A 22,193-nucleotide genomic window follows, 5' to 3' on the forward strand; every position below is an offset into this window, starting at 1 on the left:
GCTCTCCTGAAGATGGTGGAGCCAGCCACTCAAATGGCCATCCAAGAAACCATCTTCTGGACAGCTTCCGTCCCTTCAGTCATTTAGAAAGCTGATTCGTTCAAAAGAATTCCCACTTCCCTTGAATGAGCCAGCCCTGTGCCCCCTTGCCTGCTTTTCATGTCCCCCTGTGTTGCTTGTGAGGCTCACACATTCTAGAAAAGGTTTAAATGGATATGGGGAAAAACAGGCCTGCTTCACTCTCTCTGTTCTGTCACATTCTCTTTCATTCAAGTGAACATCTTAAACCAGATCCTTTTTACCTCTTTTAAGAAAAACTTAATTTCTCTATGTTGGCATACATATGAAATTATTCATGATAAAATCTTTTTTAAAAATAAATGTGAGACTTAATCCCAGAAACTAAACAATAGATAAGACAACTCATGGTGAGCAACACAAGATTATAGACATCATGTCACACTGGATACTTTCATTTCATCTCACTGGATTCTCCAACTCTGAGAAGCCAGCATCATGGTGCCCACTTTGCACATGAGGAAACAAAAAACAGACTCGGGGGTTAAGTATATAGTCCAAGTACCCAGAGTTAGCAATTTGGAAAGTAACAGAGGTTTAAAAAAAGAAAGAACACTATGTCTAGTTATCCAAGAAAAGACGGAGGGCTCAAAATCTAAAAGAAAATCAGACAGTGGATTCTGGACACACATCAATGTTGGAGTCTAATCTAAGGTTTAATAATTTTAACCATCTTAGTTTTTTTATTGTTGGAGGGAAAGTGAGGGAGGTAGCGTTCCCATTTCAGATATGCCTTTCTGGATGAAGGGACTTCCATTTGTGTTAACACCCCAGGCCTCTCCGTCTTGCCATCACTTACGCCTGTCCATGGAAGGCAATGTACCTCGTGTGGTTAGGAAGCATGAGAACTGGACCCACCCAGCACTGCCTTCCTCATTTATAGATATCACACACCCTGCCCTGCTGCAGAGGTGGGCCCTGCCCTCACAGAAGCTCTGACGGCATCCAGTACTGACCCATCACCCCATCTCATTCTAGCGTTTAGGATTAGAAAGCCCACTGGCCCACACATATAAACCATATTCTTCAGCATCCACTGGACCAGTCATTAAGGTGATACTTTAGTCTTCTGTTTGCCTTATTGTTTGCCCTATTTCTCTATACCTTCAGAACTTGGGAAGGAGAAAGTATGCAATGTGCTGGGCCCTTCAAACCTCAACACTTCTTTAGGGGCTAACAGACCAATCTGAGCTCAGACTTCTGTTTTTGAAGTAAAAAGATCTATGTTCCTCAAGTCTCTGTAATTTAAGAAGAATGTGGCTACACATTTCAAAACAGTTTAGAACTTAATAAACAGATGTGATATAACAGCACATCAATCGGCTTTGTCCCCTAGACCCAAGAGCATTCACAAGTCACATGATTGAGACTAGTCCTCATAAGGTCTAAAAGGAGGGACATGTGAGGGGTGAACACCAAAGTACACGTCAGGAAACAAGATCCTCTGTGTCCTGGGAGTCCAATAAGCCTATTATAAATTTGAATCTATACCATAAGAGAATACTTTTTTCTCAGCTATAATGTTATTCTTTGTTTCACTGTATCACTATAATTTTTAAAAAGCATAGGCATATCATGAAATCCCATGCTTTGTAAAAGATTCCATTATAAGAGTAATCATTATTGAACCTTTTAGCCCAGACGTAATTTCTTACATGTTACAACAAGTTTGGCACGCATTGTGAATTTCAGCCAAGGTTGATAAAGTTCAATAACTTGGCTAACCAACCATGTGTACTACTCATTATAGAAGTAATAAATAGATTCATCAAAATGGACATGAAAAAGCCATAAGAAAATCGGATGCCATTTCCAGCCTGCCTCATAAAAGCACCTCTTGGACTTTAATATAATTTTATATACAGTTATCACAGCTACCCATCATTCAATACCAGGCGTATATAAAACAATCATCCACCCACATTTGCATGCTGAATAAATTCCAGTTACACAGGTGAATTCTCTATTCTACAGATCTCAGTAGTCACATAAATGCACATATTGCTTATATGTTCAACTTCTAAAAGAATTCACATAAAGTAGAAAGGAATAAGACAGACATGCCTACAAATCTCATTTTCCCTCGGATTATCTTTTTGGGACAGTTTTAACAGAAATGCTTTTTTTTTTTTTTTTAAGTAATACTTTTGGTCTAATTATTCATTTAGCTTATTGATAACTGAAACATCTAGCAACAAGAAAGCCTGATTCAGACCAATGTCATCACTGGAAGAAAGAAGTCTCCGTTTACAGAACCAAAGACTCCCCAGTGATCAAATAAACAGAACTCAACAGAGCTGGCTTCCAATATCTGAACACAATTAACAAAGTTTCCTTGAGTGGGATAATAACTCTTTTGAGTGACAGCATAGCTGAAATATCCAAATCTCCCTACTGTGTGTCTTTGTTATGCTTCTACAAGAAACTCAAACACTACTTCTTGAAGGAAGCTAAAAGCCTACCCTTCTCAGAAAGGAATCTTCCTCTACATCTGGTCAACCACCATCTGGTGGAGCTGGCTAACATCATGCTCCAAACCAAGCATTAAAAGTCATGTTGCACACTTCGAACACCGTCTTGTACTTGTTCACACTCTGCTGGGTAAAGAACTATTCCTGAATTGTCACATTGGGTGAGCCTCCCTCCATGCCAGGAGGGGAAGCCGGAGGGTACAGTCTGCACCCTCTATTTCTCAGCAAGGCCGGAATACAGTGGGAGACAGGTTTGTCTACGTGGCAGGGTCTGCTCTGTTACAGCATGTGGATTTTTCAGTGTGCGGACAACATCTTTTCTGCCTCACTTCTGCTCTCTGCCATTCTTGCTGTGCCATCAGCACCACAAATCACCAGAAACTTCCTCTTGCTTCAATATAATGCTTTCTTCTAGATTTTCTCTCTTGTATAAGTCCTCACACTGGGATCACTGCATGATAATATTATAAATATCCTCATACTCTCCTGGTTCTTTTCACAACTACCATGGAAAAAAAGCACAATCAAGCTTTCTAAAACCAAGTTATATTCTTAACAGCAAGGAAAATCTTCCCTGTATTAATTACAAACAGCACTTAAATCATCACAACTTTAGCCAAATGATGTCAATTTTTAACTCAGCATAACCAGGACGCTGTAACAGTGGAGTACTTTAGTTTCTCAAGAAGTTTGCAACTGTCAAATTCGTCCAGGAGCTTATATGCCATAATGACAGATACTGATGTACAGAAATATTGAAGTAAAACACGAAAGTAAACAGAGAGTGAAGAGATGAGCCGGAGATATGCTGTGAATAACAGAAGCAATGAAAAAGAGCTGAAAGGAGCTAAGGAAAGAGGTGTTCAACATCTCCCAAGAGGCTTAGGGAACGCATCACATGCAGCAGGCATTACACGCACCGCCTACACACAAAACAGTCTCTGTCATGTCCCTACTAGTAGCTGCTGCGATGCCCAGCACGAAAAATCTGGTGAAGTTTATGAAGATTTCTGATAGCTACCCAGAAAAGCTACCAGTAATAGCAGATAGTTGCCTATCACAGGCTTACAACAAAGCCAGGACGTCTGCCAGCATATGGACTCTGAGATCCAATACTAGTGTTTAAGCAATGACATAGTCAACATGAACAACATTTGCTGCTTTCTTATCACAAGACTTAACTCTCCCCAACAAGCGTGCACGCACGCGTATATGCCGCACCATACAACACAAAGCCATTCTTGAAGGAAATGGTTAAGGAATGTCTAAGAAAATACACATGGCTCCCTAACACCTGTGTAAGTTCCACAAAATCTGCTAGGGAGATGGAAGTATTTTACCATCCGTTTGGAATCCCTTATTTCTAAATGTGACAAGTCCGTAGTGTTTTGTTGCCTTCCCAGCTCAGCTCAGCCTTCAAGTGTATCTACTGCTTTTGCAAGCTGGCGTCCCTATGGTTAGCCTCCTGAGACGTGTAGTCTAGAAGCTTCAGCAGTTCCATCTTTATGTTCATTTAAAGCCATCAGATTTGTTCTTCAGGGGTAAGTCTGAAATTGTTTCACCTTCAGGTACTTATCTATGACCAGTTTCAACAGAACGTGTGATATTTAAAGAAAGTATCTTTTGAACATTAAACACGATTAAATTCTTCATCCCAAACAAGATCAGCTTTATAATAACTAAAACTTGCAACCTCAAAGTCACCCCATAAAGAATGAGTGTGCCATCCTAAAATTTAAAAACTCTAGAGTTTTGCTATCTTTTTTTAAAAGAAATTTTATTTGTTTGAGAAAGAGAGAGAACATGCTCACACACAAGCATGAGGAGGGGAGGAGGGAAGGAGGGAGGGAGGGGGATAGGGAGAAGCACACTCCCCGCTGAACAGGGACCCCGATGCAGGCCTTGTTCCCAGGACCCCGGGATCATGACCTGAGCTGAAGGCAGATGCTCAACCACTGAGTCACCCAGGGGTTCCAGTTTAGCTAACTTTTAAGTTTTACATAATAGGTAATAAAAAAAAAAAAAAAAAAAAGCTTGCTGGGAGTTCATGGATCCAAATATTATCCAAAAACGTGACCACTGTCTCTGTAGCCTTGACAGAATGTAAAATGCTATGTTTAAGCTACGATTTTCTACCTAATGTTCAAATACTGTGCTCTGCAGCCTCTACCATTCACGGAGCTGGAAGATGGAACAGAGTAAAGAAGAATTATGGCAATTATAAAACCTCACTGGTACACACGGTCAGGTTAATAACCAGCATTAGCAGAGCTCAGCTACACCATCAGCAACTTGGGGAACAGAGAGCCTGGAGCTCCAGAGCTAAGGCAAAAACACTGGGCACAGCGTAGGAGCGAGCCAGAGAGACAGACAGACCTGGAGAAGCAATCCGTCCATAAAACAAAACGAGTAAGCATGCCACTCAAACCGACTGCTAGACTATCTGAGCAGTTAACGACTGCTTTAGACTTTAAAGCATAGACATCAAAAGACACAGGATAAGCTTTAAAAACAATCGTAGGAGAGCTGCATGCTTACTACCACAAGGCAAGCAACGAAACTGTGATTAATGTAAATTACAGAATAAGCAATTACACCTGACCACAAATCCACAGACTGTTCTTTGAGTTTAAAGCGGCTTTTTGCTCACCCTGTGCGTACTGCAGGTTTGGCTTTCTTTTCTGGTTGCTCGGAAGATGCAAAAGTGGGAACGAAGCTTAGGAAAAATCAGAGACTGATGGTAAGACTTTGTTTAGTAGAGATAGCAAAAGTTCTTAATTTACAGCAGCTTTGGTGATCATTTGCAGATGTCTTCCAGAGAATTAAAAGAAAAAAAGGCTTTAGTATCTCTACTTTTAAATACAGACACAGAAATACAGAAATAATTAGGAGCTACCAAGAGTCAAACACATGTCTACAGGGAAATGTGCGGTTAAAACAAACAAACAAACAATTATACCATAAAGGAATGTTAAATGCTCTCTAGAAGCACAGAGATCAAGCCATTAGTATTTTGGTTAGTTTCTGGTCCCTTAGGGACTGGTTCTACACTGAAGATTTGGCACCTAGTACTACTCAGTAGTCAGTGTCGTTGACTGCACAAAGGCTTGATCAAAGGGCGTTTCTGTGGCTATGAGCCAGCCAGTCCACTCTCCACGCAGCCCTCATCACAGACCCTAAACCAAGGTTCTAGGCTCAAGAATCCACACGAACCAGGCAGGTTCTGGACACTAATCACATAAAATAGTCTTGCCTAGTTGCAGGGGGATGGACTGCTGGGATAAAGATAAAGATGTCTCAGCCTCAGAGCAATTCTGCTGGGTGGGCATAGGACCCCAGTGTTGTCAGTTCTTCTGATTTTTTGAGAGTCAGAAATCAGGATTACTTTTCAGTAAAATATCCTGATTTTAATATGTTGACAAGTAATCTAAGACAAAACCAAACAAAAAATATTACAGGCTATTGTTATCTCTGTCCTGGTTGGGAGGCTCTACACTTAACTACATGGTCCCCACCTAGAGGAACGAGCAGGCATAAAAATGTCCCCCTCCCTTCATCACTATCACATGATACTGAGTTACGCAGTGGCAATACACGGAAAGCCCTGGACATTTACACTCCACCCCACTTCAGACAAGCTCAAACCGGAGAAAATGAGGTATCACAGAGCTGCTCCCAAACTTAAGAGCATTAAGGCCCAATAGACCAGACTTTTTTCTAGAAAAAAATCACTCAGCCCAAAGAACCATTTAGGTAAAAAAAAAAAAAAAAGAACCATTTAGGTAGGGAAGAGGTGGAGTGAGAACAGAAGTTTTTGATGCCGACATTGAAAGAGTGCAGACTGCATAATGGTCCCCCAAAGATGCCCAAGTCCTCCTAATCCCTGGAACCTGGGAATGTTACCTTATATGGCAAAAGGGACTGCAGAGGGATGGCCTGAGTGGCTCAGTGGTTAAGCACCTGCCTTCGGCCCAGGGCGTGATCCTGGAGTCCTGGGACTCCATCCCAGGATCGAGTCCTGTGTCGGGTTCCCTGCGTGGAGCCTGCTCCTCCCTCTGCCTGTGTCTCTCATGAATAAGTAAATAAAATCTTTAAAAAAAAAAAAAAAAAGGTTGGGGGGAAACTGCAGATGTGGTTTAAGACAAGGGCCCTGAGATGGCAGGTCACCCTGGATCATCTAGGTGGGCCCCATGAAATCAAAAGCGTCACTGTAAGAGGGAGACTGGACTTCACAAGAGGAGGTGATGTGATGTGGAAGCAGAAAGTGGGATGACACAGACAGGAGGAGGAGGAAATGACCCACCAAGGAACATGGATGGTCATATGAAGCTTTGAAAAAGGCAAGGAAATAAGGATCCTTCCCCCCCGCCCCCCCCAAGCCTGTGAAGGAGCCAGCCCTGCTAACACCAAGTTCAAGCCCGGCGAAATGGATTTCCAGAACTTCTCAGTTCTGGAACCGTAAGTGAACAAATGCGTATTGTTTCAATAAAGGAAATATGTATGGAACATACAACTGACCAGCACACACATGCGCACTCAGGAGAGTCTGAGAGTCCCACGACAGAAACGTGCAAACACTACCAGTGTTCCTTTCTTAAGTCCCTCTTTGATGAGGCCAACAGGCAATAGAAGCCAACCACTGAGCAAAGCAGCAACTCAATAGGTAAATGCCCAGAAACCAACAGCTCCCAAGTCATCTTTTCATGCTGAAAGGATGGTATCCCTTGCCAAAAATCTGACTCCGCTCTCTGAGATGTTTCCCCGTATGGATCTGTTACAGTGCTCTCTACCTTGTCAAACACTCAATCTGGTAACTGTACATGAACGAGGAATTGGAACTTCCTTCACTAATAGCTAAAGTTGTGGCATTGTTTTCTTTCTTTCTTTTTTTTTTTTTTTTTTTTTTTGGTAATGCATTTGGAATGCAATGACAATCTTTCAGCTAAAAGAAGCTTCTCGAACCCAGCTGCTGAATTCAGAAGCCACAGCCACCATACTGTACAACACAGCCATGCAAAAAACCTTAAGGCAGTCAGAAGACAAATCAAAAGATGCAAAAAGTTTTGAGATTTCATCCTCCTTACAGGCATCGGTGGCTGACACAGCAGAGTCTCTCCGTTTGAAAGAGATTGATTATTTTCATTCTTTTCGTTCATGTGATCACCAGGAAAACCAAGTTTCCAGAATCAAGATGTTGCTGGCAATTTTGTTGATGTCATGCAGGCAAACAGCACCCGGCTCACTCTTCCCACATCCATCTGCGTTAGCTCTGCGTTGTGAGCAGAGAGAAGGGGCCCTGAACAGCTGAAACTTTAGGGAACCAGGAAGGAAATGTTATTGTCCCACAACTGACAACGTCTCCACCTATGAAAGATGCCTCAACACAACTACAGCCCGTGGCCATTCTGCCTCTGCTGAGCATCCCGTTACCCTAGATTTCTGAGCGTCTAGCTAGAGTCACAGCCCAGCCTGCCAACTCTGGAGCGGATGGGATCTGCTAACCTTTCCTAGTCCTCACCACCAAATCGACCACGCAGTACACAGCAAAGTTACTTGAAATCAGGTTACCTTTCTGAACTCTGGGGGAGATACTTGGTAGAAACTCAGCATATCCTAACAACAACAAATCAAGAGATCCTATTTTATTCCATCCATTAAGGAATTAAATTACTTGCTTCTTCCTGCCTCCACCTTCCTCCAAACCTAAAGCTTCCTCCTCCTCCTCCTGAAAGCTTCTCTTTTCTGACAACCGTTAGGTTTCTTTTTCCACAACTGTGAGCAACCACATAATCGTATGGTACTCTTCACGACTGCATTTGCATGTTGTCTTTTATCTGATCTTTACAAAGTAGGTGACAGAAAGTATTATTCCCTTGATTTTACAAATGAAGAGAGTAAGGCTCAAAATACTTAAGTGACTTGCCTTATGTCAGGTAAGTTTATGACCACCTGTCTCACGGGCCAGTTCTCACCCTGACATGTCCCCAGGAGTCTCCAATAAAACCTATCATTCCCATTTAAGTGAAAATTCAATTCAAATGCTGATACAGTGTCTGATATGAACCAGTAAATGGCATGGCAAAGTTGGGACATTTATGCAGAATATACCAGGCAGTCCTAGAAACCATCGTAAGCTCAAGTGAACAAGTGCTCTCAAGCTATGCTCTCCTGATAAAGACGTTACCATGATGCATCCGTTTCAGGTTTAATGGTGTTCCTGGCTTTTCGCTGCCAAGCTTAATAGATCTTTTTTTCTTCCTCCGCTGCAACAAAAATAATCTTGTCCTTTCTCTCTCTCTCTCTCTCTCTCTCTCTCTCTCTCTCGATACTTTTTTCCTGGATGAAGCTACTATCTGACCTCCAACCAAAAAATACCTAAAATGTTCCTTTCACACCAAAGACAAGTCAATGTCTAAACCAGTTATTTAGAAAGGTCATTTTAGGACAAACTCACAGATACCACAGCAGCCTTTTGAGGATCCAAGAACCAGGAAGCTAGGAAAATACCAAACTAATTTCAGTAACTTGATCGCCCTGTCTCCCATTCCCAAAATGCCTGCAGTTTATTAAGTGCCTGCAATGTCGAGCAGGCAATTCCCTGGGCACTCTGGAGTTCCCATCTTTAAAAACTTTGCAAAACAGGAATATCAGCTGTGTTTTATAGATGTAGAGCAAGAGTTCAGAGAAGGGAAGTAACTTGCCCCAAGACACTCAGATGGGACACGGTGAGGCCAGGTTTTGAAACTAGGTCACGTCTGCTTCCCGAGCCAGGATTTCTTCTCATGCACCCTGCTGCCTCTCCAGATAGAAACTCGCTACCTATCAAGCTTCCCCTGCCTGTCAGCAGAGCTATTTTCAGCAGTGGTACAATTTCACCACGCGGGAGCCAGGCTCATCAAATGAGATAATGCACAGAAAAGCTCTGAAGAGACGTAACTATCGTTAATAGAAGATCTGGGGGAAATCTGCAAACCCAAAAGAACCAAATGTTGCCCGTGCTGCTACCTTGGGACTCAATCACCTGGTCAGTGGCCAACTGGTGAGTATTCTGGGGTGCACTCCCTCCTTGGATGCAGGTACTAAGCAGCAGTGCCCACGATTTGAGGTATAGCTGGTGTCACAGATAAGACATATGCTTAAAAGTTTTTAGTGAAGCAAATGGGAGTTAGGCCAACTTCTTCCTCATGATTTCCCTCTTGATTACAAGATTGAATGTATACTTAAAGTAATAGACACTTTGAGATAAATTAACTTCTAAGAGAAAGGGACATTCTGAAGATTAAATTATACCACATGAATGAAGCAATCAATTAACAATCAATACATACCCGATAGTTACGAATATAAGATGAAAAGGTAACTCAGAAAAGAATAAATATAAATGGCCAAATGAAGAGCTGATCGATCTTACTAATAATCAGAGACGTGCAAATGTAAGTGACACTTCAGAGAAAGAAAAGCTCATCTCCCAGGTTGGCAAGAATGCAGGGCAAACGCGTATTCAAATTAGTACAAGTTTCCAAGGGGTGTGGTTTGATGAAAAACAGATCAAGATATTAAGGTTAGGGGACAAATCCCTTGATTCAGCAATTCCACTCCCAGAAAAGAAAACTATAAAATAGACACGGATGGGTACAAACATTTAATCACAAAATGCTTCTCTCCATTCGACAGCCATCACAAAAAGCTGAAATTCACCCAAATGTGCCACAGCGGGAGAAAGGTAAGAACCACATTGAGAAAATGCCAGGCAACTTCTTAAGATGTTGTCAATATGTAATGGCAGGGAAAGGCGGTCACGTTCCACAGTTAAACAGAAAAATCACAGGCGGAGGGAAGGGAAAAATGCTCAGAATCCTATGTGCTAAATATTAACATTTATGTCCGGCTGTTAAGAATTTGGGGTGATTTTTTTCTTCTTATCCACATCTTTTTATTTTTACTTAACTACACATTCTAAGTGTTTCATAAGGAATTTATACCAATAACAAATAATTTTAAATTACTTAAATGTGAAGGCATGTAAAGCTAATCTAGCCTAACACCTGGCATATATAGAAGCTTGACAAACGCCAGCTCCCGTTCCCCCATAATTCTTCCCCAACACCAAAGAGGGATTCGGCAGAGAAGCCGTCAGCAGACTAACCCACGACTGAGCAGCAGACACCATGTGTGCCTCAATCCTCCCTACGGACACCACTCCCGGCACACAGCCTGCCACAGACCGAGCTTGAAAGCCTGGTTAAAATAAATTTGTCGATTTAGGACTGGATGAGCTGCTTGGGAAGAGCTTAGTCAGGACTGTGCCCTGTCCCTTGGGGCAAGAAGGCACCAAGCAGAATGGAGAGGGCCCAGGCACGGGGTCCAACGTTCTCCGCTCTAGCCCTGCAACCCACAGCTCAAGAGCTGTGTGATCTCAGGCAAGTTACTTCACCTCTCTGTGCTTTCATTCTGACTCGATTTCAAGATAGCTGTGAACACTGGGGTGGGAATTAAATAAGGTAAGTGTGGAATCTTTGTGAATGAATTCTAAAGAGCTACCAATATGAAACAACATGACAGTGATCAATAAACACTAGTCTGGAATAATTAAGTACATTTTACAGGTAAGAGTAAAAACAAAAAAAAAATATTTTATTAGTTTTCACTTCCATTTCCATACGACTACACAAGAAACTGCTTTGATTCTGATTTTGTTCCTCTTCTCAAGAGATAATTCGTTCACAGGAAAGGCCTAACTCTATCCACCTTGCTAGTCTCTCCTCAACCCTAAAGAAATATTAAAAGCACTGGAATAGGAGCTTCCTTACCGCCGCCCCCTCCATATCACGCACACACCCTCTCCTGTTCTCGACTGCGTGAGCAGTCTTAGATCTCTGAGTCCAGTGAGGAAACCCCGATTTGCTCTCAGAGACAGCACGATGGGAATATGGCTTATAACAAGAATCCAGAACACCAAGCAGCACTGCCTAATGAACAACTAACTCAAGATTTGGAACAGATTCCAACCATGTAAAGCAACTCATTGAACAGGAGGACACTTCCTCCTTAACTCACTTAGTTGGGCTTGTATAGATAAAGACTGGCACTTCATGGAATGTGGTGTTCTCTACTAAACCAAAAGAAGATCATAAATTTAGGCAAGAAACTCCTGCTTTTGGAATTTTGATGCATCTACCAAAGACTTCATTCAAGAGAGTTTTGCAAGAAGGCCCTACTCGTGACCCCTAACCATTATTCTGGAAAAGGCTGAGGATGTGAGTCTTAACAGTTTGTATACAGGCTGCAGCAAAGGACATGGGCCACGTCCTACTGAAAAAGCGAGGGTCCGGGGGTGGTCTAACTGCCAGCATACCATTTATTATAAAATCTGTAATAATTCCAAGGATAACCACCTAGTTTCAACAATTTTTATTTGACAAACAAGGGACACATCTGTATACGAATGACCAAGATATCTTTACTCTGGTGAAATCGTTTTTGCAATGTTACAAGTATATTTGACAATGCTTTCAGTGCTCTTTCACTTTCAGGAGACAAAAAGTAAGCTGCTGAGCAAAAGGATAATATAAATAAAAGTATGTGACGTAGTGTATTCATTCCATCCCCACTTAAAATTTGAAAATAAGCAGTTTCATAAAGCCAAAAGTGTTTCCTTTCCTGGGCCAAATCTCTGTTTGAGAGCTGAAGCATGCAATTAATGGGTTGCCTCAAACTTTAGAGAGCCAAAATAAAAATCACACTCCTTAAGATCTTGTATGCACAGAGCGCTGGTTACTTGCTTTATGTTAAGTATTTGGTTTCATATGGCCTCTCTGATTTAAGAAATACACACTGAGTCCAAAAGGACACGTTTCCTTTTAGTATAAAAACATACATTAATAAACAATCTAATTACAAATATATTATATAACACTGGGTGAGGCTAGGGTGGGAGGCGCAAGGAAACTCTATATTCTTAGAAAAAAATTCCAAGATCACCATGGCATTCTAAATGAACCTTAAACAGACACATTAATATTTAAATATTACAATTTCCACTTAGGGAAAGAAAAAAAAAAAAAAACCACATTATTGATAGGCCAGCACACTCAAAACCAATAATGTCACGAAAACACATGCCCTTGTATAATTTGGCAGAACAAGCTGCTCCCTGAATACAATGGACCTTTTTATTAAATGGATCTCTTCATCCTTGGCATTTTATACAAAAAACAAAACCAAAAAAAAAAAAAAAAGAGAGAGAGAGAGAAAGAGAGAGAAGAGGAAAAAGAAACAAACATGACACTAGTAACGGTCACGAACGGTCTTCAGCTTGAACTCTTTCACCGAGAAGTACAAGGCCTAAAAGACATGTTAGGAAAGTAAAAGGCATTATTTAGCAAAAATGAAAGCAAGACCAGCTGAGGAAGAAAACTATACTGGGACACCAGGGCTTTTGTTCGACTCTATCGCAGAGCAACAGAGCCCCCTAGTGGACGGACGGTGGAACTGGAGGAAGACCCTCTCCTGGGCCGACTTCTTCAGGGACCCTCGCTGTGTCTGTCAACTGTAGTAAGGAGAACCGAGAGATAGGGCTTACTTAAGCTGGGTGTTCTGTGAAATAACTTCCAATTTTTCAGACTTTGTAAAAACGCTTGGCATCTCGAATCAGGGTAGAAGTCTTATCTTTTAAATATTTGCTTTAAATGATCTTGAGCTTCTGTCCATGAACAAATAGCTGCCATGACCCTACCCTCTTGTTATGCTGGCCACTCAAAGACCTTAGCCGACATGCAAGTGTAAAATTCAACTCTTCTCGTATGACAAAAAGTTTGACATCTAATCAGGCACACACATATGGCGTACATGATTTTTGTATCATTATGTATATAGTTATTCATGCATAATGTTTTTAGTGAGTATCAATGATGAGGTGAAGCTCATTAGGATATCTCAGTCAGTCTCTTCCTTTAGGTATATAGCTTCTCTGATACTCTTAAGGTTTCCAGTATACCCAACTCCATGTCCACTGAGCTAGATCATGTGATCGCCATGGATATTCAGTGTCTAAGAATATTTAACTGCAAAATGGTTTATTCATAAGGCACTAATTCTCAATTTTATGTAATATCATTAAAGGACTTTTTCCAGTACTGTCAAATATCTCAATAGCAAAATGACTTTAAAATCTCTTTACTTATAATATGTGGATATATTTTAGCACAAATGTTCTGGGATTTTTGGTTTTTTTAAGTTTTATTTATTTTGGAGAGAGAACGAGTGAGCTCGGGGAGGGGTAAAGGCAGAGGGAGAGAAGAAATATCCAGCAGACTCCTAACTGAGCAGAGTTCAACATGCAGTTCAATCCCAGGACCCCGAAATCATGACCTGGGCCACAACCTAGTCAGCCACTCAACAGACTGAGCCACCAAGGTGCCCCACTGGTCACAAATATTTTTAATTTAATATACTCTCAAAAGGTTTTTTTTTAATTTTTATTTATTTATGATAGTCACACAGAGAGAGAGAGGCAGAGACACAGGCAGAGGGAGAAGCAGGCTCCATGCACCGGGAGCCCGACATGGGATTCGATCCCGGGTCTCCAGGATCGTGCCTTGGGCCAAAGGCAGGCGCCAAACCGCTGCGCCACCCAGGGATCCCAAAAGGTTATTTAGATTGAGAAATTTTCCCTCTACAAAGCACCAGGTTCCTAAAAAGAAGATAAATGCCAAGATCCCACTATTTTGAGTCTTGTTGATAACTAGAAAGGAAATTGTTGTCAGGCATCAGGATCCCAAGTGTTCTGATCCCATATGAGTAGGTTTTGACCAAGAAAATGACTGTAGGTTAGTCTATGGCCTTGGATTTATGGGATCTTTTGGAATAATCGGGGAGGGAAAAAAAAAGTCATTGCATGATTTAGGATAGAAGGCAAAATTTAATAACACTAGGTGTGGAAAAGAGAGTGAAGAACTGAAGGTATAAAGGAAGCTAGTCCAGTCCCTAATCTTGAAGTGTGGGTTTGAAATCTTAAGAATGAATACATAAAGAAAAGCACTCTTCCTGTATTATGGTAGAAATGGTAGACTTTACACCAGAAGTGAATTCATCATGTTGGTAATTAGGATTAAAAAACATGGCAACTATGCTCCACACTATAATTTCAACACATGATTTAGGAAAAAGACCCCAAGCTTTAAAAAAATGGGCTCTCAAAGCCAAAACAAACAATTTCAACATTCTACTATCATTTTGTACTATTATCACATGGAAATGTGATACTTTCATTTTGTTTCAAGGTGAACAAATTTAGGGGTGACTGTCGTAGTCTGAGCAGGTACATTTAATATCTCAAAATATATCAATTTTGATAGTTAAGTAAATGTACACAATTAGGATCCATGTAATAAAACTTAGGGAGGTGATTACATTACATAAATATCCAAAAATGAAGTGTTAGTCTTAAAGTACATTTTACTGGCATAGACAAAAGTGGTCAGCTTGTATTTGTTAAAGGAAAAAGTTTTATTCCTGGTAATGGGTCCTCTGGCTCAAAAATCGAAACCAGACCAGGCTATCCTTGATCTAAAGGCACAACATTTGATGCAGCCCCGTGTTAAAAAGGTTTAAAAGGTCAAAGGAATTTTCATCCTGAATAAACCCTGGAAGGGACTTAATAAATTTTAACCACTGGTAGTTTAAGACTGCAAGGAGAAAGTTTTATCATCATTGCCCATAAACATTACACTGAAAATATTTAATTTGTTCATGTTTGTTACTAGCTTTTTTCCTAAGACTTTTATTTTTAAGTAATTTCTACAATTTGGGGCACAAACCCATGACCTCAAGATCAAGAGTCACAGGCTCTATCAACTGAGCCAGCCAGGTGCCCCATGTTACTAGTTTTTAAATGGACATTTGAAAAAAACCTGGATTTTACTCCTTAAACGTGATGATGATTCTGTCTGCCTGCTACAACAGACTACATGAGTGCCAACAAAAGCCCCTGCTAACAGGAGACCGTCAACAGGGTGGGTGCTGTCCTACATTTAGGCACATTCAATTAACCCTCATTAAAAGAATCCTGCCTTTGATGAGCTCGTCAGCCCCCAGGTTCAAGGCGGCAGCACTTTATACTGAACTATTTATATGCAGAGGCAAATCAGCTCAATTGACAGGCTGAGTCTAAAAAAGCAGCTATGGCATCCTCTGTGAAGGGAAATGCCCTCGCCTAAAACATTCCCTCTCCAGAGACTTCCCGGTAAGGTTTGTATTTAATGACCACTATTAAATGGTTGAAACCGTGTCCACTTATTTTTACCAAATTGGAGCCATCAAGCAAGCCACTAAGTCCAGTGAGTCGGGACACAGCTGCCCCTTCCAGCTCAGTGCTATGCTGAGAAATCATTTCTCAATTTCTACGAAGAGAAATCAGTTCCTCCCTCGTCTCTACTGGTTAGCGGTCAGGGCTGTGGGGTTCCAGGCCTCGTGATTTGCTAGTAGAAGCTTTGGGTGAAGAGATGACTTCCCCCTGGACAGAGATGCTGATCTCCACAGAGAGAGGTCCAAGCTACAGCTCTCAATCTACAAAGTCTTCAGGTTCAGAACGCTGGTTGAACAAAGGTCAAGGAGAGAAGAGTGTTAGTTTCTGAGGAGGTGACATCTGAGTGCTCATAGCTCCCTAAAAAGGGGGACTGGGCTGAAGCAAGGAGTATAAGACATTGGTGGGATATCCCCAACAGTGACACAAAGTATGCCACCAAAATCTTCCTGCAGCCCAGGGCATCAAACTGATCTAAATTTTCTCTAAATTGTGGCTACTATATAGAATGTTGGGGTAATCCTACTTTGGAAGGGATTACATTGCCTAATGCAGGGGCTGGCAAATGTTCTCTGTAAAGAGACCAATAGTAAATATTTTAGGCTTTGCAGGCCATATGGTCTCTACCGTAATTACTCAATTTTGCTGAAAGCAAGAAAACCACCACAAAAAAAAAAAAAGGAATAAATGGGCGTGGCCATGTTCCAATAAAACTTTAGTTACAAAATCAGACAGCAGTCAGATTTAGTTCATGAGCCACAGTCTGCCAACCCACAATCTAGACAGCTGAACCCAATCAACAACACCTAGCTACAGACTTTGTGTAAAAACGACTTCATGAACTCATAATGTTTTATTCTGACATCTCCTCGAATCCTTGTATCTTCCAGAATCACCCTGATATTTCTGTGCTGAATTTAGTGGGAATCCCTCTAAATGCTATATATATATAAGTAGTACTATAATGTACTAAAAATTCTAATGACAGCTCCAAATCACTTACAGCCAGAGGAGGAAGACAATAACACAAAATCTGCTCAGAGACCCTTCAAAGGGGGCAGTATCCTAGTGCAACACTGAAGCTCAACAAGGAATGGTGTCCCCTCTTAGCACCTGACCATCCCCTCCCACCACAGAGAGCCTCTCCGATAGCAATTCCAACCAAGCAATGCCTGTGAAGAATTAAAAAAATAAAAATAAATAAAAAATCACTGGAAATACCACATTAGTAAATCAGGTTTTGCAAAGTAAATGAGGTTACCTACATTTTTTGTCGCAGGGCCACCACTCTCAGCATACTAGTATGCTTTGTTCCAGCCCACTCTACTTCAAAGAGAACAGACGCCCACAATGCTAACAGCCGGACAGCTAATACACAGAAAACAGGCTCCCTTGAGTGGCAAAGGGAGAGTGAACACCAACACCATTAAAGCTGATAGAAGATGACTCCTGAATGCCCAGAAGTCTTGGAAAAGAAGATGCCCAATTCACTCCGCGTTCAGTTATTTCACTTGAAATGGGCAGAAAACTGGTGATAGCAATTTATAAATTGACATGTTTCACAGTGCAGGAGAAGGAAGGACTTTATCTAGGAGCCACAGCCTACTTGAGCAAGGGCACTTTCAAAGCAGCCCCAGAGGATACAAAAAACGAACTTAACTTACAACGAAAAGCCTTATGCCTATCTGCCTCTCTTCAGCTCCTGAAACCACTGCTGCAAAGTGACTTGTGAGGATTTGATTGCTTGGAATTTCCAATGCGATACTATTTCAAAAATTAAAAATAAAAATCTTTAGCACCCACCTAGGCCGATGCTTCCCACAAGTAGAGAAGGGAGGGGGTGAGCTAGCAGCACTAAAGGCAGTTTCTGGGGGAAGGCTGGCGCTGAGGAAGAAGTGTGGGTTTTGAACAGAAAGATTTGGTCGCCCCAAGACCTGCCCAACACTCCTTCCACTCAAAGCTTTACAATCTGCCACCCTATCCACTGGACCATAGAAACCTGCCTGTGGCGTCCGCAAAGTCTATCGTGGACATCAGAAAGGAAAGGTCTTTGAGAGGAAGTGGGAGCAGTGAAGGGTTTCATGTCCATTCTATTCAACACACTTATTCTCAATGCCGAATCCCCTCCGTTACGATGATTAAAGATCCAACGAAACAAGAGCTCCTCGTGTACTCTGAACCAACTCAACTAGTCCTGGATCATAATTCATTAAGTCAGATGCTGCAAATCTCTGACAGAGCATTAGGATCATCTAAAGGTCTGATACCCAATGTCAGAGAGAACAAAGTTTGAGCTTATGCAGAAAATAACTGATAGTCCAGTATCTTACTAATAAAGGAAAAACCTGTCTAGCCAAAATATTAAAGGAATGAGATCTTTTAATTTTCTGGTTAACTGAGTGTTACATAAAAAGAAATATTTTACTTAAGTCCTTAAGCATTTATTTTTTCTTAATTATTCTACACTGTATTGGTCCACACCCTCATATAAGAGTAGTCAATGCCATCAACACAACACATTGTTTCTTGGGTGACTGAGGATCCAGCTGTTATTTTTAACACAGCATCGTCAGTTTTGATATCAATGAGGACTATATAGAATCCACCCCAATACAGAAGTTCAGAAAAACTGGACTGAACATGTTCTGAGCCCAGGAGGAGCTCTAAGAGTTGATTTTAAATAAATCCCTTTCAATTTTTCAAAAATTCCATTTCCCTCCCTGCCTTCATGGACAAGTACAGTCATGAGTTCTGCTCTGGGACTACTGCTTGTCAAACCGTAGACCCTCTGCTATAGAATATATTTTCACCTCCTGTTCTTCCCCTGATAATGCCAGGAAGGTTTCCGGAGGTTCGAGAAGGATAAAGAGAGGAGACAGCGGAGGAGATGCACAGAGGAGTGAGGAGACAAAGCTTAGGAAAGAGAAGGCCAACAGGAGGGACGGTCGGGGAACTGGGAGGGGTCAGAGGGCAGAGAGAACTTGCCAGAAAACAGCCCCATGAAATTCTGTGTTTTGTCTGTATAAATTCCCCTGAAAATGCAAATCATTGCTCAGAGCAGTCTGGTTCTTACAGGTATGTATGCTGACATCAGCAGATCAAAACAAAGTAAGAATAAAATCACATGGAAAGCTCTCATACAAGCATCTGCTTTGCCGCTGTTGCTTTTGGCAGCCCTGGACGTTGAAGGAAGGACACCCCCTGAAGCCATCAACCTGTGACAGTCACTGCAGTTAAACACTGGCAGTTAAGAGGATTAATCAAGAGGTTACTAATTCCCCAACTTTACAGAGAAACAAGATCCTGTTCCCAAAGGAAAATGATACTGTCAGTGACCAGCTGAAACCTGCAGTATCCTTTGTTCCAAAGTCGTGATAGGTTGTTGCTCCCAATATTCCATTAATCAATTTGGGTTTCAATACCCCAGGTAATTGAAATGTGTCCATACACCACACAGCTAAGCTGGAAACGCTCAGAGGGAACCTGTCATCTCTAACCCTTGAAAATACCCGAACAGCCACAGTCTTTTGCTGAGTGTCTAGCTCTCAGAGAACTCAAGGTCAGCCCCTCCAGAGCCTTCTACAACAACAGTGGGATTTAAAAAGAGGCCAAGATCTTAACGATAGCAGGAGAGGCTATAAATACATCTTTAAATTAGAGAATTGCTCTCAAAGATTTTGTTGTCGTTCAAATTTAAGTGGATTTCATTATAGCAGGTGACAAAAACTAACAATGACGACTCTAAGTGATGGCTTACCTATTCCTGAATTAGCTCCGGTGACCACAACCACTTTGCCAGTGAAGTCCCGGCCCTGGAGGATCTCCATGGCGGTGGTGCCACCATCATACCTCTGCCTGCTGGTGGGCTTTGTAGGGTTATCATCCACCGTAAATGCCAGTCTTGGGTCCAAATAGGTAGTTCTTTTATTTATATGGCTGCAAAAAAAAAAAAAAAAAAAAAAAAAAAAAGGAGAAAGCAGTGAGCCCAGGCATTTATAAAGATAAGGTCATCTTAGAGTTTAGGCTAGGCAAACCTCATTTTTCAGGTACTAAAAAAGGTTTCTTCTTAACCCCAGAAAGAACTGGCATCCATTTAAGTCTATCTTCTGGCCTCCAGAAGGATTACATTCCTGCCTGGAAAGATAGTCATCAAATCCTTTTCTTCAGAACTGCCTGCTGTAAAATGTGCTGTAGCATACAAAAAACACTGCCTTGTATCCTGAGATCTCAAAAAAGCGAAGCAGCTTTGGGATTTTTTTTTTTTAATTCATGTAAATATGGCTGTAAGATCTATCAGCCACTCTTCTCAGTAGATTTCAGTGAAATCTCTGAACCCTGTGCAAAGGCATAAGAAAACTGGTAGGAGGTAGAAAACTCAAAATGATAAAAAGTCTGAACATTCTGAAGCTCTGATGATTTTAATTTTAAGACCATATTCTTATCTCCTCCAAGCACTGTAGTTTTGATTGGGAATTGATCTAAGTCTTGTAGAAATAAAGTTAAAACATATTGGTACATATGGATTAATGGGTTACTACTATGTAACAGAATTTTCTTACATTGTAAATGCACTCTTGAAATCTGAGGCAAAAGACCTCAAAAATATGTTAAAAACTGTTAAGAATTAACTCTCCAGAAGTAAACAGATGACATTTTGTGATTTAAAGGTGTTTTTTTGTAACGTGTGTTGCTTAATAGTTTAAAATCTGTACTTATCACTTAGAAATACAAAGACGCAAGAAGAATCCAACTTTCATTTTACTTATAACCGGAGCTGCTGGAGAAGTATGTTGACACGCCCGATGCGAGACACCACAGCAGTGCTGCGGAGCAGCCAGCTCGCACCGGCGTGCTCGGGTGCATGTGCACACCTCCCCTGGCTCCTCACTGACATCCCCTTGGTAGCCTGAAAGAAGCCGCGGTGAAAGTATGTGCACCATGGAGAGAGACCTGGGCTCCCCGCCAGAGCTGGTGGTGGACCACTGACCAGCCCACCACTGTAACAGGCTCAGGGGGGAGAGGCCAAAGAGTTACACAGGAACTTAACATCAATGCCCAGTAGGTAACTTGATAAATTACAGTATATCTGTACAAAATAATACTCCACGGCCATTCAACATCAGTGTCTTGAGAAATATATACATAAGAAAATGCTCACAAGACATTGTGTGGAGAAAGAGTCCTACACAGTTCACACAGTGCACTCCCTATTTTTCTTTAAAGAAAGCAGATTTACAGAATACAAAAATTATTAGAAATATATATATATATATCACTGTTTTTTCTATATTCAAGGTATACTACTTTTACAATTAAAAATTCCCATTGAAAAGCAAAATAAGAATAGTTTCTATATAGACACTTACTCAACAAAAAAAACTTGTCCATTCTCATCAGTTTCTTGTTCCCATCCATAGGGCAAATCTGAAACACAGAAGACTGGCAGGTGTACATGTGGCAGGTGGGGTGAATGGACGCCCAGAGCCCAGGTCAGGAGGCATCATGCCTTCCAAGCCCCACCCCAAAGCCTAGCCCACTGAGCAGCAGCCAGACTGGGCCAGTTCAGGCCATGTGTACCGACCGTGACTGTCACAAAAAGCAAAATCACCATCACCACTACACCCCACTCTCAAGGCCTCCCTCCTGCCACATCCCACGGGCTCCTCCACATGAAAGCCTGATTCCTTGATGGCTCCCTCCTAGAGAACCTTCAAGAAATGACAGAGCAGCCTGTCACCTGATTGTGACACATCTGCCATCTAATTAATGCTTTAAATGCAAGGTTCTTTGCTTTATGACAATAGCACACAAACCTCCTGCTATTCGTTTTCTTTTTCCAGTTTTTGGATGTTCCCACTGGGTCTTCTCCTCAGCGTGACTGTTGAGGGGGGGAAAAAAAAGTTAAAAATGCACAAATAGAAAGTGAAGGTTACACTTCTAAAAATTAATCAACTGCATTAAGTTTGTTCCCCTCCCAAAAAACACTGTCTCCCAAGAGTAGTAAAGCCAGAGATCAGAAAAGAAATATTCAGAACATAAATGCTACTGTCTACATCAGGTCAAATTCCCTAGGTGGGAAGGAGAAGCAGCCCAAGGAAATCTCCTGAAAACCTGTCTTTGTGAGCGGGCTGTGGAGCATGAGAAAGAGAAATGGGCCGGAACCCCAATTGTGGGTTAGGAAACTCAATGAATCACTCAGAATATCTAGAAGTGTCCTGTATTTATTTTAGTTTATTCCAAGATAGATTAACAAACTACAGTCTAATTTACAATGCTGATATTTAGATGTTATTTAAATATTAATCATGAATATTTATTTTTTCCAGAGATATAACTTTGAA

At 41.4% G+C, this 22,193-nt stretch overlaps 1 protein-coding gene and 1 long non-coding RNA gene across 4 annotated transcripts in view; one reads left to right on the forward strand and one right to left on the reverse strand.

The window, feature by feature from the left end:
* Window positions 1-22,193, reverse strand: part of WWOX (WW domain containing oxidoreductase) — a 948,794-nt gene that overhangs the window by 921,144 nt on the left and 5,457 nt on the right. For both annotated transcript variants that reach the window (XM_041772247.1, XM_041772246.1), the window contains exons 2-4: window positions 21,666-21,730; window positions 21,219-21,276; window positions 19,610-19,788 (exon numbers count right to left, since the gene is read on the reverse strand). In XM_041772247.1, coding sequence (XP_041628181.1) covers window positions 19,610-19,788; window positions 21,219-21,276; window positions 21,666-21,730 — 302 coding nt within the window. The remainder of the gene's footprint in view (window positions 1-19,609; window positions 19,789-21,218; window positions 21,277-21,665; window positions 21,731-22,193) is intronic.
* LOC121500509 lies at window positions 9,443-20,514 on the forward strand. 2 transcript variants are annotated; one of them, XR_005990400.1, is made up of 4 exons: window positions 9,443-9,588; window positions 10,224-10,272; window positions 18,928-19,203; window positions 19,933-20,514. It is a non-coding gene; the product is annotated as an uncharacterized LOC121500509 (long non-coding RNA). The 2 variants fall into 2 exon arrangements; XR_005990399.1 differs by lacking the exon at window positions 19,933-20,514 and having other exon boundaries at window positions 18,928-19,601.

This window comes from Vulpes lagopus, chromosome 10 (assembly GCF_018345385.1).
Source record: "Vulpes lagopus strain Blue_001 chromosome 10, ASM1834538v1, whole genome shotgun sequence".
NCBI classification, from domain to species: domain Eukaryota; kingdom Metazoa; phylum Chordata; class Mammalia; order Carnivora; family Canidae; genus Vulpes; species Vulpes lagopus.